Source organism: Thermobia domestica, chromosome 6 (genome assembly GCF_964235325.1).
Source record: "Thermobia domestica chromosome 6, izTheDome1.hap1.1, whole genome shotgun sequence".
Taxonomy (NCBI): Eukaryota; Metazoa; Arthropoda; class Insecta; order Zygentoma; family Lepismatidae; genus Thermobia; species Thermobia domestica.
The window spans coordinates 128680859-128697394 of NC_137459.1; the positions used below are offsets into that span (position 1 = coordinate 128680859).

The window sequence follows — 16536 nt, forward strand, 5'->3', positions numbered from 1 at the left end:
CATAAGGAACATAGTGGGCACATTTCCATGTACCTGAAGGAACATGATAGGCATATGCCTGCTATATAATAGTGCTGTTAGGGTAGGATCAATATTAACAGACCAAAACGATATCTACGAAGAAATAAGATCTCGACTGAAAGCAGGGAATTTGTGTTATTATTCAGATCAGAATCTTTTATCTTCAAGAATTCAGTCGTAAATTTTGAAGCTTAACATCTACAAAACGATAATCATCCCTGCTGTACTGTATGGTTTTGAAACTGGTCGCTTACTCTGAGAGAAGAACACAGACTGAGAGTATTGGAGAATAAAATCCCTAGGTGAATATTCGATCCTAAGAACGACAGGAATTGGAAATGGCGGAAATTTCATAACGAGGAACTGCATAACTTATATTGTTAATTGTTAAGGTTATGAAATCTAGGTAGCTCAAGTGGGCAGGTCATGTAGCCAGAATGGAAGAAAGTAGGAGCGGTTTGAAAGTTTTAACTGGAAATTCAGTTGGAGAAAGACCAATAGGAAGATCCTAGGTGAACATAGGAGGACAATACTAAGACGGATCTCGCAAAATTGGAGTATAAAGTAGAAACTGGATCCTGTTGTCTAAGGAGAGAAGTGAATGGAGAGTTTTTGTGAATGCAGCATTCAACCTTTAGCCTCTATAGTCCATAGAGTTAGTTAGTTAGTAGGCCTGTTTGCTTAAGAACAAAACAGAAACATGAAAAAGCATTACACGAACAGAGAACATTAAGAATTTCGATGTTTTTATTTCGGTTATGTAGCTACATCTACGTGAAGTTAGCCTTTGCTTTTAAATTTCGATTCGATACCAAAATCTTTTGTTATAGATTGTTTTAAAGAAAAACTCGTTTGTTTCGACAAAATAAAGAGATATTTACAAAATAAAGTTGAGGGGGAAGGATATCTTTACACTGGCCCTGTACTTTCAAATATCAATTCGAAATCGAAGCCAATCATTTGTGTTTCGTTTGATATTGATTGTTTTTAAGAAAAAAATATATTTCAATAAAACAAAACAAAAAACGTAATGGTTACAAAATACAGTTGGGGGAGCAACTTCACACTGGTCCTTCTTATTTTCAAATTTTGATTCGAAAACGAAGTCAAGAGTTTGCTTTTCGTTTGTTATTGATTGTTTTGAAGTAAAAATTGTTTGTTTCGAAAAACGTAATGAGATATTTATCCATTAATCGAGGGAGTTCCGAGGCAACTTCACACTGGCCTCTCCAATACTTTCAAATTTTGCTTTAAAAGTAAAGCCAATAATTTGTTTTCTGTTTCGTATTAATTGATTTGAAGAGAAAAAAATAGCTTGTTTCGAAAATAGTAAGAAGATATTTACAAAATAAAGTTGAGATGTGGTCAAATTTAGCCAGGTCTCTATACTTACAAATTTCGATTGAAAACCAAAATCAATTGTTTGATGTTCGATTGTTGATTATTTTGAAGAAAAAACAGTTTTCGAAAGACATAAAAAGTGTTTACAAAAGAAATGGGTGATGAAATTTCACACTGTAAAAAATCGTGTTATTTCAACGACATGCCTATGTGTTAACACGATTGTGTTAAAATATAATATAACACAAACAAGTGGTTAGAACAACTCACTCTCCATTTGGAGTTGTGTGTCAAATGCCGGTAGTTGAAATGACACACAGCCTGTGTGTTAAATTAACACAAGTGTAGAATCTTTGGTGTTGTTTTCTGCGTGATTGCCAAATATGTTGGGCATGTAATTATAAAGGCTTATGAATTGAAGCTACAGACAAACACAGTAGAAGGATATACTTAAACAAATCCAGGCATACGCAAAATTTCAAAATGCAAGCCGCGCGATGTGTTTTCAATTGTTTTGCGTAATGTTTCTAAAAAAAAAAAAAAAAAACCTAACAGCACAAGATGTGCTAGACATGTGCCACTTAGGTATTCTAAATTCAGCTCCCATATTTGATGCATTTATTGTTTCTTTTTCTAAGCGATTGTGTACTAGAAGCAACAAACGCATCAACTTTATTAGATGGCAACTGGCGCCGATCATTTGAAAGTGAATATGGAAGAACTATAAAATAAAGTAAATAGACAGTCATCATTTTGTTATAGAATTAGGTCTACATGGCGAGCAGATTTTATCTTATCCCGAACGGTTATCGTCGAATATACGCGGCTTAAGGGCGCAATCTGATTAGCCAAATTCAAAAGACCTCAATAATTTATCCCTCTACAAGCGACGTTTTCTTCATCGCCTTCGTGGCCAAGTCGGAAGAGCACGCGGGTAGTAATTGAAAGTTAGGTGGTTCGTGACTCCCCTCCGCCACTGGAGTACATTTTTTCACTTGTTTAAAGTGTTTTTTTTTAAGACTCAGCAAAATGTAAACACATTACGCATATAGAAGATTTAACATATTTTGGGGGAGTAATTTTGTGGTTCATTAACGCTTACGGCACGGCTCAACACCGGTTGTGTGTTAAAGACGTAACACACCCCCTGTGCTAAACGCCAACACTGTGGCGTATGTGTTGAACTAACACCGTATAGTTGTAGTCACGCTGGAACCACCACCCTGTGTTAAAATTGAGTTGAATTAACACAACCATTTTTACTGTGCACACTGGTAACACCGTCATATTTCGAATCAAGGCAAAAGCTAATTATTTGTTATTGGTTATTTTGAAGAGATTTTTTTGTTTGTTTGGAAAAATAGAAAGAGAGACTTATCTGTTGTTGATTGTTTTGAAGATAAAAATCCCTTTTTCAAAACACACACACAAAAAAAGTTTAAAGATATATTTGGTGGTCAACTTCACACTGGTCTTCACACTACTTTTTGAAGTGATGAAAGAAATCTGGAGTATGAAGAAGCTTTCAACCGCAATCTGCACCGCCCAATCATCAAGGAAAGTCTTCCCTCCCAAGAAGTAGTCCCCGGAAAAGGCGGCAGTGAAAAGAAAGAGATATTGGGAAATATGATGGGTGAGGAACGGTTTTATACTGCAATTTACGGAGAGAGCTCACCTTCCGTTGTGAGACACTTGAGTGTACATTTTTGTGCTACATAAAGATGCAATATGTGTTGATAATTTTTGGATCTTGAACACAAGCTTGCGGTGCATTTAATCAGAAGATGATTTCTGAATAATGGTATTTCTGAAGGCCTAACATGCATAAACTTAGAACTTCTTAAATTGTAGGCAGTGGGGTACAAAAGGGAAGTTTCGGAATTTTAACCCCCTTCTTGAACAAGGTTTTATGTAAAAATAAGCATTGTTTGAAATACACTGCAACACAATCAAATTAACGGTGTTGCTAATCCAACATAAAGATATGTTTTTTACGGAGGCACTACCTCCGGTTATTACATATTTCAAATTTACATATTAAATGAAAACTTACAAGAGCACACTTGAAATACAGTATTGCAAACTAAGGACGCTGCAGTATTGCAAAAAAATTTTGGAGGCTTCTACAACAGTAATAACGCAAGGGAGATGGATAGGACAAAACATATCCAAAGTCTCTTAGTGCCGAATATTAGGTCATTATATAAGGTATTAGCATCAATTACCTGCTTCGCTGGGTTAAATTAAGAAAAAATAGTAATATGTTCCGTTAATCAGTCACTTTTTACTATTAATAAAGCGCTCTCTGATATCGATCATTTTCGATCCTTTTTATATTTCTCCCCCTCCTCCTGCCATGCTGCGTTGCTGAATTTAGATTTAAACGACATCGAAAGTGTCACTGTTCAATACAGCGACCCAAAAACTATGGATTCGGCACTAATATAAGACATTTTCAATGGTTTATATATATATATATATATATATATATATATATATATATATATATATATATATATATATATATATATATATATATATATCCCCCTCCCTACCCCATGTTGCGGAGCACGGCATCGGAAGTGTCACTGTTTATCTCAGTGACCGACCCCGAAAACTATGGATTCGATACTAATATTGGTCATTTTTGATCACTTTTATGTATCTTCCCCTCCCCAAATTACGGGGCTGAATTTGGACGGAAATGGGATCGGAAGTGTCACTGCTCAACTCAGTTACCCCGAAAATACTGATTTGACACTAATATTGGTCATTTTAGATCATTTTTATACAGTATACAGGATGGACAATTTACCTGGAACATCCGTGGTAAGGGTGAAACCAGAAGAGAGAGAAAACCGAAACTTTGTACGAAGCAACTATAAGAAGTGGGACATCGTTTCACGTATTAAACACCACCACCCAGTAAACAGTGTTGCCATCTCAGTATAAAGTTTTATTTTTTTCAAATGGCATTACGTTAGATTATTACATATTACAAATCAATATGTTAAAGGAAAACTTAATACATCACATTTATTATTCAGTGTTGCAAACTAAAGATATTACAATATTACAAACATCTAAAGTTTGGAAGCCTCTATCACACATACAGCACAACGGAGATGGACAAGACAATGCACACCAGAAGTATCATAGCGTTGCATATTATGGTCATGGTATGATTTATTTTGAGTAATATCAACGAAGTTACAAGGGCTTGAAAATTTGAATTTTTTGAAAGGCTTTATTTCGAAAATATGCTTAAATAAGTAGCATATCTAGTTATTTATGTGGTTTGCAATGGACGTGTAAATTATGTTACCGTTTACAGCACTTCGATATCTCAAACTGTTTCGGAGATATGATAAACATTGCTGAATTTTGCAACACTGCTTAAATCATGTAATTACGAGGACTTGTTGTAATTACACCTACTAAAAGTTATTCCTGCAATGCTATAAAGGATAAGTAAGACAACAATAAGCTTAAATATTATCCAGAAATACGCCATTTTCAGCAGTGTTGCGAACTTTATCAATGTTTATCATATCTCCGGAACGGTTTAAGATATCAGACTGCTGTAAACGGCAAAATGATTTGTTTTCCAATTGCAAAACACACAAGTAATTAGGTATGATATTTACCTAAGCATGTTTTCGAAATATAGCTTTTCAAAAAAAAATCAAATTTTCAAGGCCTTGTAACTTCGTGGCTATTCATTGAAAACAAGTTATACCATGACCACAGTATTCAACGCTAAGGTACTTTTGATGTGCATTGTTTTGTTCATCTCCGTTGTGTTGTATGTATGATAAAGGCTTCCAAACTTTAGATGTTTGTGATATTATAACATCCTTAGTTTGCAACACTGAACAATAAATGTGGCATTTTATGTTTTCGTTTAACATGTTGATCTGAAATATGTAATAACCTGAGATAGTGTCTTTTGAAAAATATAACTTCATATTGGGATGGCAACACTGTTCACTGGGTGGTGGTGTTTAATACGTGAAACGATGTCCCTCTCCTTATAGTTGCTTTGTGCAAAGTTTCGGTTTTTCCCTTTTCTGGTTTCTCCGTTATCATGGATGTTCCAGTTAAATTGTCCACCCAGCCAAGTGAACTTTGTGGTGGACAAACACCGTGTGCGTGGGTTTTCTCGGGGTTCTCCCGTTTCCTCCCACTTTCTTCATTCCACCATTTCATCCATTTCTCATAATCACCGTCTCCTTTAGCCTAATCGGCATAACCATGGGACGTAAAACTCAGAGATTTCATTTCATTTCATTGTCCACCCTGTATATATATCCTCCTTCCCTCCTCCAAGCTCCCGGGCTGAATTTGGATTTAAACAGCATCAGAAGTATCACTGTCTATCTCAACGACTCCGAAAACTATACATTCGACACTTACATCGGTCATTTTCGATCACTTTTAAGTGTTTCTCCCCCTTCTCCGCCCTTAACTTGCACCCGTCAAGTAATAAGATTAAAACATCTCAGGTCAGAACCTCATCTATATTGAAAATTTGATCGAGAAAGGTCGGGTGGGTCAAGAGTGATAAAGTCACAAAGACAGTTACTTTCATATCCATCTGTCTATCTATCTATCTATCTATCTATCTATCTATCTATCTATCTATCTATCTATCTATCTATCTATCTATCTATCTATCTATATCTATCTATCTATCTATCTATCTATCTATCTATCTATCTATCTATCTATCTATATATATATATATATATATATATATATATCTGTCTATCTATCTATATATTTATCTCTCTCTCTCTCTCTCTCTCTCTCTCTCTATATATATATATATATATATATATATATATATATATATATATATATATATGGCTGTAGGCAGCGGTACGACGTACCGGCACCTTTTGAACAAGAAGATAGTATTTCTATTCAGTCTTACAAAGGGATTGACGAGAAACTTCGAGAATACCAAGTATTAAGTACATAATTTTATTGAAAAGTGTCTTTTATTAAGTGTCTAGAGAAAGAGTTGCGAATATTTGTTTGTTCCATCTTGAAGCCAGTTAATTGTGTTCAGAAACTAGAAATATTTGGGTTCTTCTGTCACTCGCTTGATGGCACCTCCTTGCGCATTTTTAAAAGGATTAAGTGAAAACAGCCCCTAGATTTTTCCGCAAAATTAATCCATTATCTTAGGCGAGGTCTGTAGTTCATTTTGGTAGCGTGATTAATGTTCTGAAGAACATTATGATAATAATGTATTGTATATGCATTGTTATTGAAATTCAGTATTTGTGGCACTCTGAATAATAATAATAATAATAATAATAATACAACGCAATTTTTAAACAATTATGAACGTAAGGTTCAGCGTACCGGCACCTTTATTATTAGAAATAAAACGATATATATATATATATATATATATATATATATATATATATATATATATATACCCAAAGTTGCACCGTCAAAGTAAAATGAAAAAATCATCCCAGTCCCGAACCTTATGTATGTTGAAAATTGTTCGAGATCGGTTGGTTGGTTCAAGAGATTAAAGAGTCACATAGTCACTTTCAATTTCATAATATAGATATTTTGAACAAGTAGAAACAAATAAGTTGAAAATTTGCCTTTCTTCAAAGGCTTTCATTTCGACAAAAGGTGTTTAGACATGTATCATATTCAATTAAGTAGACGATTTTGAGTAGATGTGAAGATCACCAAGCCACTTGGAGTAATTTGATCTTTCAAACCGTTTGGGAGATATGAAAAGGTATAAAAATTGCTTAAAATGTCGTATTTGTGGGAACTTGTTAAAACAATTGCTGCTTTCCTTTGCTTTTATAAAATCTCAACAATAGTTTTTTCAGGATGTAATTGCAACAAGTTATCGGAGTTTCATAATTTTAAGCAATATTGTAATTTGTACCAGTGTTTACCATATATCCAGAACGGTTTGATAAATCAAATTGCTGTGAACAACATTATGGTCTTCACAGCAATTGGATTAGGTACTTATCTAAGCAGTTTTTCGAAATAATAGTTTTTGAGAAAATTCAAATTTTCAATCCCTTGTAAATTTGTTTCTACTCATTCAAAACACGTCATAAACTAGACACTAAAGTACTTTGGAGATCTATTAACCCTTTCGTCTCACTTGCGTTATTACTGTTGTAGAAAACCCCAAAATTTGGTTGTTTTTGATTTTTTTTCGATACTGGAGCGTCCTTAGTTTGCAACACTGAATAACAAACGTAATATTGTGAGTTTTCGTTTGACATGAAGATTTGAAATGTGCAATAACCTGATGTAATGCTATTTGAAAAAAGACGTAACTTTATGTTAGGTTGGCAACATTGTTAATCTTATTGTATTGCAGTGTATGTCAAACAATGTCCCATTGCCAATATTTGTATGATACAAAATTTCAGCGTTTTGTATTTATAAGTTTAAAAGTTACAAGGGCGTATCAAGGTAAATGATCATATAGGGACACACTATTATCACATGCATAATACACGAAACTCAATACTTACTGTTATTACGCATGAAGACGTTTGGATCATACGTGAAACCACTTTCTTCTAGCGGACTTCCACAGCTTGCATGTTCACCTGGCTTTTGAAGATTGATTATGGTGTTGATATCTAAGCTGTAAAGACATAAATGACGTTTCAAAGTGTCTATAAAATTTAATACATAATATTATGCATGCGTTAAATGTTATCAATACACGGATATGAAAATGAAATACCACAATAAACTTTTTTGCTCTAATTTCTACAATTAAATAATATTCTGCAGTATAGCTATTACTGAAACATCTATTTGTGAAATACGAACAAAATTATAAATTTTTTTATCGGGAGATTTCTCCCAAAGAAAATTACCTTCGAAAAGCAAACTACCCTTGTGGATATTTTTACAAGTGATGATTTACACATCATGACAGGGTGATTAAAGAAATATTTATTTATGACATTTAAACAAAATTACTGGAGTCGTTTCTGAGTACATCGTACAAGAAGTTCACCCCCAAAATAAAATACTCTTTACAAATAGTTTCATGAGAAGTGAATTACGCAACATAATAGTGTTAACAATGAAATTATGATTTAGATTATATGTTCACCATCATCATAAGTACTCTGCTATTATTGACAGGTCACTTGTCGCAGCTGAGAAACTTCCATATTCTACAGTCTACAGCTAAACTATTCGTCTTTACGTAAGATTTTGTCTTTTGATACCATCCAACAATTGTATCCTCCTTCACCTCCTTCCTCTCTTTCCTGCCACCATACTCTCTAATACGTCCCACATAATACAGCTCCTTCTCAGCCAGTCCTAACCTTTTCTCTTTCTCTTTTCACTAACATCAAAACTTGTTATTGTTTCATCATTTCTACCACTCTCTCGTTCCATCTTCGCTCGTCCTAGCTATAAAGGAAACCAAGAAAATTTTGTCGCTTTTTCACCCACCACCTGTGAACACGTAACTGCAAGATCAGAAAAAGTCTCCATCAAAATCGACGACCTTCAGCCAACGTTCTGGAAGGCCAAGGAATCCATCGCGGTAGAACTTGGTTGGCCGTGAAGCGAGGACGGTATCAAGTGAGTTGTGCACCTCTAATAGGGGTTGGAACTGGCATCCTCTAAGGTGATTGTCCATGGAATAGAACAGGTGAAAATCGGAAGGCGAATGCCCGAGGAGTATGACGGATACTATAGTATTTCCCATCCAAGACGTAAAATGGTATCCCGGGTCATCCTGGCATCCTGGCCACGTAGGGCTTAGCGTTGTTCTGTATCAGGAGGACTCCTTTGCGATTCAGAAGTGCGAAGTTTTGAGTTTTTCTTGAACACGGCTTAACTGCTGCCACTACACAGCTGAATTGATTCTCTGAGCAGCTGGTAGCAGTTCCCGATGCACGATGCCACGAGCAGCCCACCAAACACACAGGAGGATGTTCTTCTGGTACAGTGCTGGTTTCGGCTGTTTTGAAACGATTCATGGGGTGCTAACCAATGATAAAGGTGCCATGGCGCTTTGTACAGGACCCACTTCTCATCACATGTCAACACCCTGCCCATAAATGGCTCCCCCTCAGACGAGACAGCAAAGAAACACAGGTATCTGCTCGCGTTGCTTTCTAGTCCGGAGACAAATAATGTCGGACCCATCGACCCAATTTTTAGTGCATCCTAAGTTGATGAAGGTGCTGCCGAATGGTTTCTCCACTCATACTGAATTGTAGTCCCAGTTCCTCACATGTCTGGCCACTGTTCGCCTCAATTGCTGCCTGCAAATCTTCATTTTGTACATGTGTTGGTCTTCCGGGACGTGGTGCGTTTTCGAGTGTTTCTTCACCGTCCTTAAACTTCTTAAACCACCGCTGCACTGTCCGCGTAGTCACGACACCCTCACCAAAGGCCTGACATATTTTCCGCCCTGCTGCAGCGGCCTTTGACCCCAGTTTGAGCTCGTACAGCGTAAATGCCCTTATGACGCTCTGTGGAGGTCCAATGTTCACTGTGTTCTTAAGCATAGTTGTGTAACTAAACTGCCACAACCAGGTACTATGTTGGATATATCCATACCAACGACTGACCTTCGCTTTATCTCCATTCGCATTCAACTCACGGTGTGGGAGCCAACTGAACACAGACCTCCACAAAAAGCAATATAACTTTCTTGGTTACTTTTATAATTCTCTCCATTCTTTTCCATACACATATTTTGAAAGCTTCAAGTCTTTTTTTGAATCACTTTTGCGTAATGTCCATGTTTCTGACCCAGGCAGTACAATACTTCACATGAAGCATTTTAAGAGTCTTTTCCTCAACTCTTTATTCAAGGACCCACAAAATAGTATTTTCTTTATCTTAGATGCTTCTTTCGCCATTCCTATCCTTTATTTATTTCTCGGTTATACTTCGTATTATTACTAATAATACTACCCAGGTACCGAAAACTAGTCACTTGCTCTATTTTCTCCCGTCTCACTTCTATATCTGACGATGACTGCTTCGTTCCAATCACCATGACTTTTGTCTTTCTAACGTTTATTTTCATCCCATATTCTTGACAGCTCTTTCTCAACTTTTGTAACACACTTTATTGATTTCCTTCTCAAATTATGCAACAAATCTGCAAATTGTATATACTTAATTATTCTATCTTCTACTGAAATACCGTCTTCATTATGTAGACTCTTTTTCATTATGTCTTTTAAATAGATATTATATAATGATGGTGAAAGACAACATCCCTGTCTATCTCCTTCCAATTGTACTTACCTATAATTGCCATTTCCTCCTCTATTCTAATACATACTTGTTGGTTCATATATAAGTTTCTTATGAGCCTTCGGTCTTTCCATTCCAACCTAATCGTCTTTAGAACTCTCAACAAGAATTCCCAATTTACACGGTCAAAAGTCTTTTCTAGATCAATAAATACAACATACACCTGTTTCCTTTTTTCTATAAATTTTTTACTGATCAACTTTAATAATCCAATTGAATCTCTTGTGGGGGTCGCGGTGGCTCAGTGGTGCCAGTGGGTGTAGCCGAGCTGTCTGAGTCGTTCGGCTGATAGTCGTGAGGTGAAGTACATTGAGGGTTCGAGTCCCTTTGTAGTAGCAAAGGTGGAATTTTAACTGTCCTTGATGTTTCTGTGTTTGTATACCTGTCGTGTTTAGTAGTCCTGAAAACTGGTTAAAGTAGAAAATAAGTAAGTGAGTTTTTTTTTAAAGTGGTAGAGCGTTCACTTCTGGTTCATGGGGTCCTTGGTTCGACCCCAACTCACGCAAAGTGAACTTTATGGTGGACAAACACCATTTGTGTGTGTTTTCTCGGGGTTCTCACGTTTCCTCTCACTTTCTTAATTCTACAATTTCCTTCATTTCTCGTCATCACCTTCTCCTTTAGCCTAGCCGGCATAATCGTAAGACGCACAACTCAAAGATTTCATTTGTAATTTTGCATCTCGTGTGCCCTTACCTCTCCTGAACCCAAACTGTTCCTCCTCAACTTTTTCATTTGCTCTTTCACATAACCTTCTGTTCAGTATTCGAAGCATAATTTTTGCTGGATGCAATATGAGATTAATAGTTCTATAAACTTCACATCTTTCTAGGTTCGATTTCTTAGCCATCGATCGTGTTCAGTAAATCTTCCAGTCACACTCTTGTTTCATATACATTTTTCATTGCCCAGTCGGAACCATTCTTTCTTGCCCTTATCTCGCATATTCGTAATAAATTCGATTGGTATATTATTTATTGCCTTTCCATTCATAATCTCGGATATATCTTTTTGAAGGTAATCTCGAAGAATGCTAAACCCTTTATCATTTTTGCGTACTTCATTTTCCACTTCAATGTCTCTGCCTACTCGCATATAAGTCCAGAACATATTATTTTTATTTTCCTAAGACTTCATTTATCTCGCTGTCTACCTTTTCATTTTTATTTTCTACTGCCCTCGAAATAACCCCTTGTTTCCTCCAAAGTTCCATGGATTTCACCCCGTTGTAAATTTCCTCATAACTATTTCCCAACTCTTTCTAATTTTTCAATGTCTTTTTCTATGTACTTTTGTGAAAATCTTCCCTTGCTCTATCTGTTTTCCTTCGTAACTCTTTGCCTAACTTCTTGTACATCCTTCTGCCTTCTTATGTATTAAGTCGTTTCCATACCCTCCTTTTTCTAAGTATTTGGCGCGGGAGGCCCGGGTTCGATTCCCGGCGGGAGCTCATGTGGTTCGGATTCCAGGTTAATCAGTAGGTCCACGTCTCATATAGCCTCGCTGCTGAACGGGACGTAAAACTCAAAATCAATCAATCAATCAATCCTTTTTCTAAGTAATCTATGATTTCTTAACCGTTTTATGTTCGCGGTCACGTAGTTCTTCTGCATCCGTGCCCTCACCACCTGTTACCACCCTCTCTTATTCTTTCCTTGTTTGAGTACTTTTTCTCAAAATTTTCAACGAAAAGATTTTTTACTTTTTTGTTTTTCAACTTTTCAGTATTTAACATCTTGTTTTCTACTTTTCCATTGCCTACATCTTTCAGTTGAACATCCATTTCTGCCAGCACAAAGTTATGATTAGAGAAAATGTCAGCTTCGGGAAGGCTTTTCACGTTCTTAAACCTGTCCTAACTCATCATATGTATTTGATATCTACAAACGTCTATTGAGAATTTCCATGTATGTCGTCTTTCACCTATTGAACAAAGTATTCCTAATTACTAGTGAATTCTGTCTACAGAAACAACATCGACTGAGTTTTTTTTAAAGAAAAAAAATGCCCAAAAAGAAACTCAACTTAAGAGCAAAATACCCCTTGTGGCTTTTTCATAAAAAAATAACAATACTGTATTTTAATATTATTTAAACATTTATTTATGAAATATAATCCAATTCTCTTGCGTCATTTTGAGAGAATGGTCCAAAAATCTCACCGCAAAATGTAAACACCTTCTTGTGTGTTTTTTTTCATGACAAATGAGTCATCCAATATTGTCAAGTTATTTCTTTGATATATCAAAAATCGCCTGATTCGTTTTTGACAAAATAGAAAAAAAAATACCTCTAAGAGTAAAATAACCTTTTAGGATTTTTAAAGGCCACATTGTCAGGTTATTAAGAAAACATATGCTTATGAAATATATACAAAATCACTGAGTCGTATTTGGGAAAACAGTCCAAAGAAAACTTATATTAAGAGTAAACTATCCTTTCCGGATTTTTTCCATAAAAAATGACGAATATCACAGTGAATGATTGTTGGTGAAATATTGATGTATGAAATATAAACATAATTATTAGAACTGTTTTCGAGAAAATATCTAATTTTGCTTTTATCCCTTAACCAGTCAACGCCCAGTGCTACATACAGGTGACACTACTTGAAAGGCGTCTTCTTCCTGGTACAGTACGTCAACTTCGAAATTTTTTTGTGTGGTGATGCAACATATATACGTAAGTAGTTGGTGCTACTATGGTTCACTAGGACTCCCTTGTGGACGATTTGTGAACAAGAAGACGTCTTTAAAGTAGTGTCACTTGTAGGTGACATTAGGCGTTGACGGGTTAAGTAAACTACCTTTATTTTGGGAGTAAGAAGAAAATTAGAAAAAAAAATTCGAGAATTTTGTAAAAGTCTCAAGTTTAAAACTTGGTGAGGATCATTAAAAGTCAAAAGATATTGTCTCTAGTCAAATGAACACATTTACATCGGATGGACAGACGAACAGATGGCCAAGCATCCAAATATTCCTTTTTCGGTATCCAAAATCCATGAAACATGTAAATCCGTTTATATCTTGATTTCGATCTTTATCACAATCGTTATATTTCCTTCTCTCTCATCGTCAGTTGAAAGTAATAACAAGCTGACACGGGAGAGTCCCACAAGTTGTCGCTAAAATCTGATTGTCATATAGCACATCTGATAGAGCATCATGAGAAATGAAAACGAGCAAAATTTAAGGTGCTATGGACCAGAAGGATAGGAGCTACGGGGCTTCAAAATCGGAATATCCAAAAAATTATATCATGGAATTATGTACGTTTAAAGTAAATATCTTGAAAACTGTTAAAACAATCAAAACAAAAGTTGCACATTATAATGAGAACAAAATGACCTATCGAAAACCACAAACAGTGTTGCCAGCTCAGCATAAAATATTTTGTTTCGAATAGACCATATACAAGTCACAGATTTAAAACGCACTGTTATCACTAAACATAACAATGAAGTGTAGTGGTATAATTTTGGACACTGTTGGAGCTGCGTATGCTGAAAATGTGCAGTGGGAAAGTCTGATATGTGGCAACACAGGGTAATAAAGGAATTCATTGGAAAAAAGTGACGGATCTGCATTACCTTCCGTAGCCTCGGTGAATAAGCAGACAAGTCGCGAAAACAAAATGATACACGCTTGGAAAGAAACAAGTTTTTTTCTAGTTCTGTAAAATGATTCTCCAGATTATCTTATCAATATTTGGAAGAGTAGTTTCTTGGCGTATGTCTTTCGTGTTAAGTGACATATTCTTTTACTTCCTTTCCTACATACCATATGATTAAGTTTGTACACTGTAATATTACCATATTCACATTGGAAATATAATTATTTTATTACTATCTCGTTTTGTTTTTAGTCGGCCGTATGGTCTAGAAGGCTAGACAACCAACCTATTAGGGATGCGAGTTCCAATTCTGCCTCTGACATGTTTTTGTTGTACTTTTCACCTTACATTTCATTGTTATCTTCCTTTGTCATAGTGGTTTGGATCCTATTTTACATTATAGGTCCCGTCCTATATTGCTTATGAGCTGATACAGGACGATAAAATGGCATCACTCAATTTCGTTTTTCAAATGCATCAATATTTTGTACACTGCTGACATTTTGCTATGTTATACTATCGGTGTTATGCATTTGAACTAAATTCATAGTATGAGACCCAGATTCCATCATTACCATCTGTTGTTACATATCAGACTTCTCCATTGTACATTTTCAGCACACGTAGCTCTAACAGTGTGTAACACTGTACCACTACACTTCACTGTTATGTTTAGTGATAATAGTTCGTTTTAAATCTGTGGGTGCTATTTGAAACAAAATATTTTTATGCTGAGTTGGCAACACTGGAAGCTTTATTTCTAGAATAAAATCGTTAGTTTTGCGAAACTAACGATAGTTTTAGCAAAACTAACGTAAAATAACGATAAACTAACGATGTGATATGGAAAACTTTTGAAATCCGTTTATGGGTGGGGAACCGTGAAGTTGGCCTGCCCATTTATTTCTGGAATAAAATCATAATTTCGCGTAATTAACGATAGTTTTAGTAAAAATAACGTAAACTAACGATAAACTAACGATGTGAGATGGAAATTTATGATAAGTCTTTATGGGCGAGAAACTTAAAATTTGGCGGGAAACCTTATTTCTCGAATACAATCGTTATTTTTGCAAAACAAACGTTAATTTTAGCAAAACTAACGTAAACTAACGACAAACTAACGATATGAGTTGGAATTTTATGAGAATTTAATATGGGCGGTCTGGCGGGAAACTTTATTTCTAGAATAAAATCGTTATTTTTGTGAAACTAACGATAGTTTTAGCAAAACTAACGTAAAATAACGATAAACTAACGATGTGATATGGAAAACTTTTGAAATCCGTTTATGGGTGGGGAACCGTGAAGTTGGCCTGCCCATTTATTTCTCGAATAAAATCATAATTTTCGCGTAATTAACGATAGTTTTGGTAAAACTAACGTAAACTAACGATAAACTAACGATGTGAGATGGAAATTTATGATAAGTCTTTATGGGCGAGAAACTTTACATTTGGCGGGAAACCTTATTTCTCGAATACAATCGTTATTTTTGCAAAACAAACGTTAATTTTAGCAAAAATTAACGTAAACTAACGATATGAGTTGGAATTTTATGAGAATTCAATATGTGCGGTCTGGCGGGAAACTTTATTTCTAGAATAAAATCGTTATTTTTGTGAATCTAACGATAGTTTTAGCAAAACTAACGTAAACTAACGATAAACTAACGATGTGTTATGAAAAACTTTTGAAATTCTTTTGTGGGTGGGGAACCGTGAAGTTGGCCTGCCCATTTATTTGTTGAATAGAAATTTTATTTTTTTCGAAACTAACGATAATTTTAGCAAAACTAACATAAACTAACGATAAACTAACGATGTAGATAAGAAAAAGAAAAATTCGTTAGGTGGGCGGGACAACTTCATAGACGTACACTATTTCTGGTTTTCGATAGGGCATTTTGTTCCCATTACATTGTTCAACTTTTGTTTTGATTGCTTTAACAGTTTTCAAGATATTTACTTTAAACCTACATAATTCCAAGATATAATTTTTGGGATATTGAAATTTTGAAACCGCGTAGCTCCTATCCTTCTGGTCCATAGCACCTTAAATTTTGCTCATTTTCATTTCTCATGATGCTCTATCAGATGTGCTATACGACAATCAGATTTGAGCAACCCTCCCGTGTGAGTATGCAGCATGAGTAAGGTTTAATCTGAATTAGCTATTTGCATATGGCGAGATAAAGGAAATAATGTACACATGCAACACTTTGTTTAAACGTAAGTACATGACAACAGGGGGT

General features: G+C 35.4%; 1 protein-coding gene across 3 annotated transcripts in view; it reads right to left on the reverse strand.

The window, feature by feature from the left end:
- LOC145688199 (protein tyrosine phosphatase domain-containing protein 1-like) overlaps positions 1-16536 on the reverse strand; it is a 261122-nt gene that overhangs the window by 50147 nt on the left and 194439 nt on the right. For all 3 annotated transcript variants that reach the window (XM_081762081.1, XM_081762079.1, XM_081762080.1), the window contains one exon: positions 7899-8014. In XM_081762081.1, coding sequence (XP_081618207.1) covers positions 7899-8014 — 116 coding nt within the window. The remainder of the gene's footprint in view (positions 1-7898; positions 8015-16536) is intronic.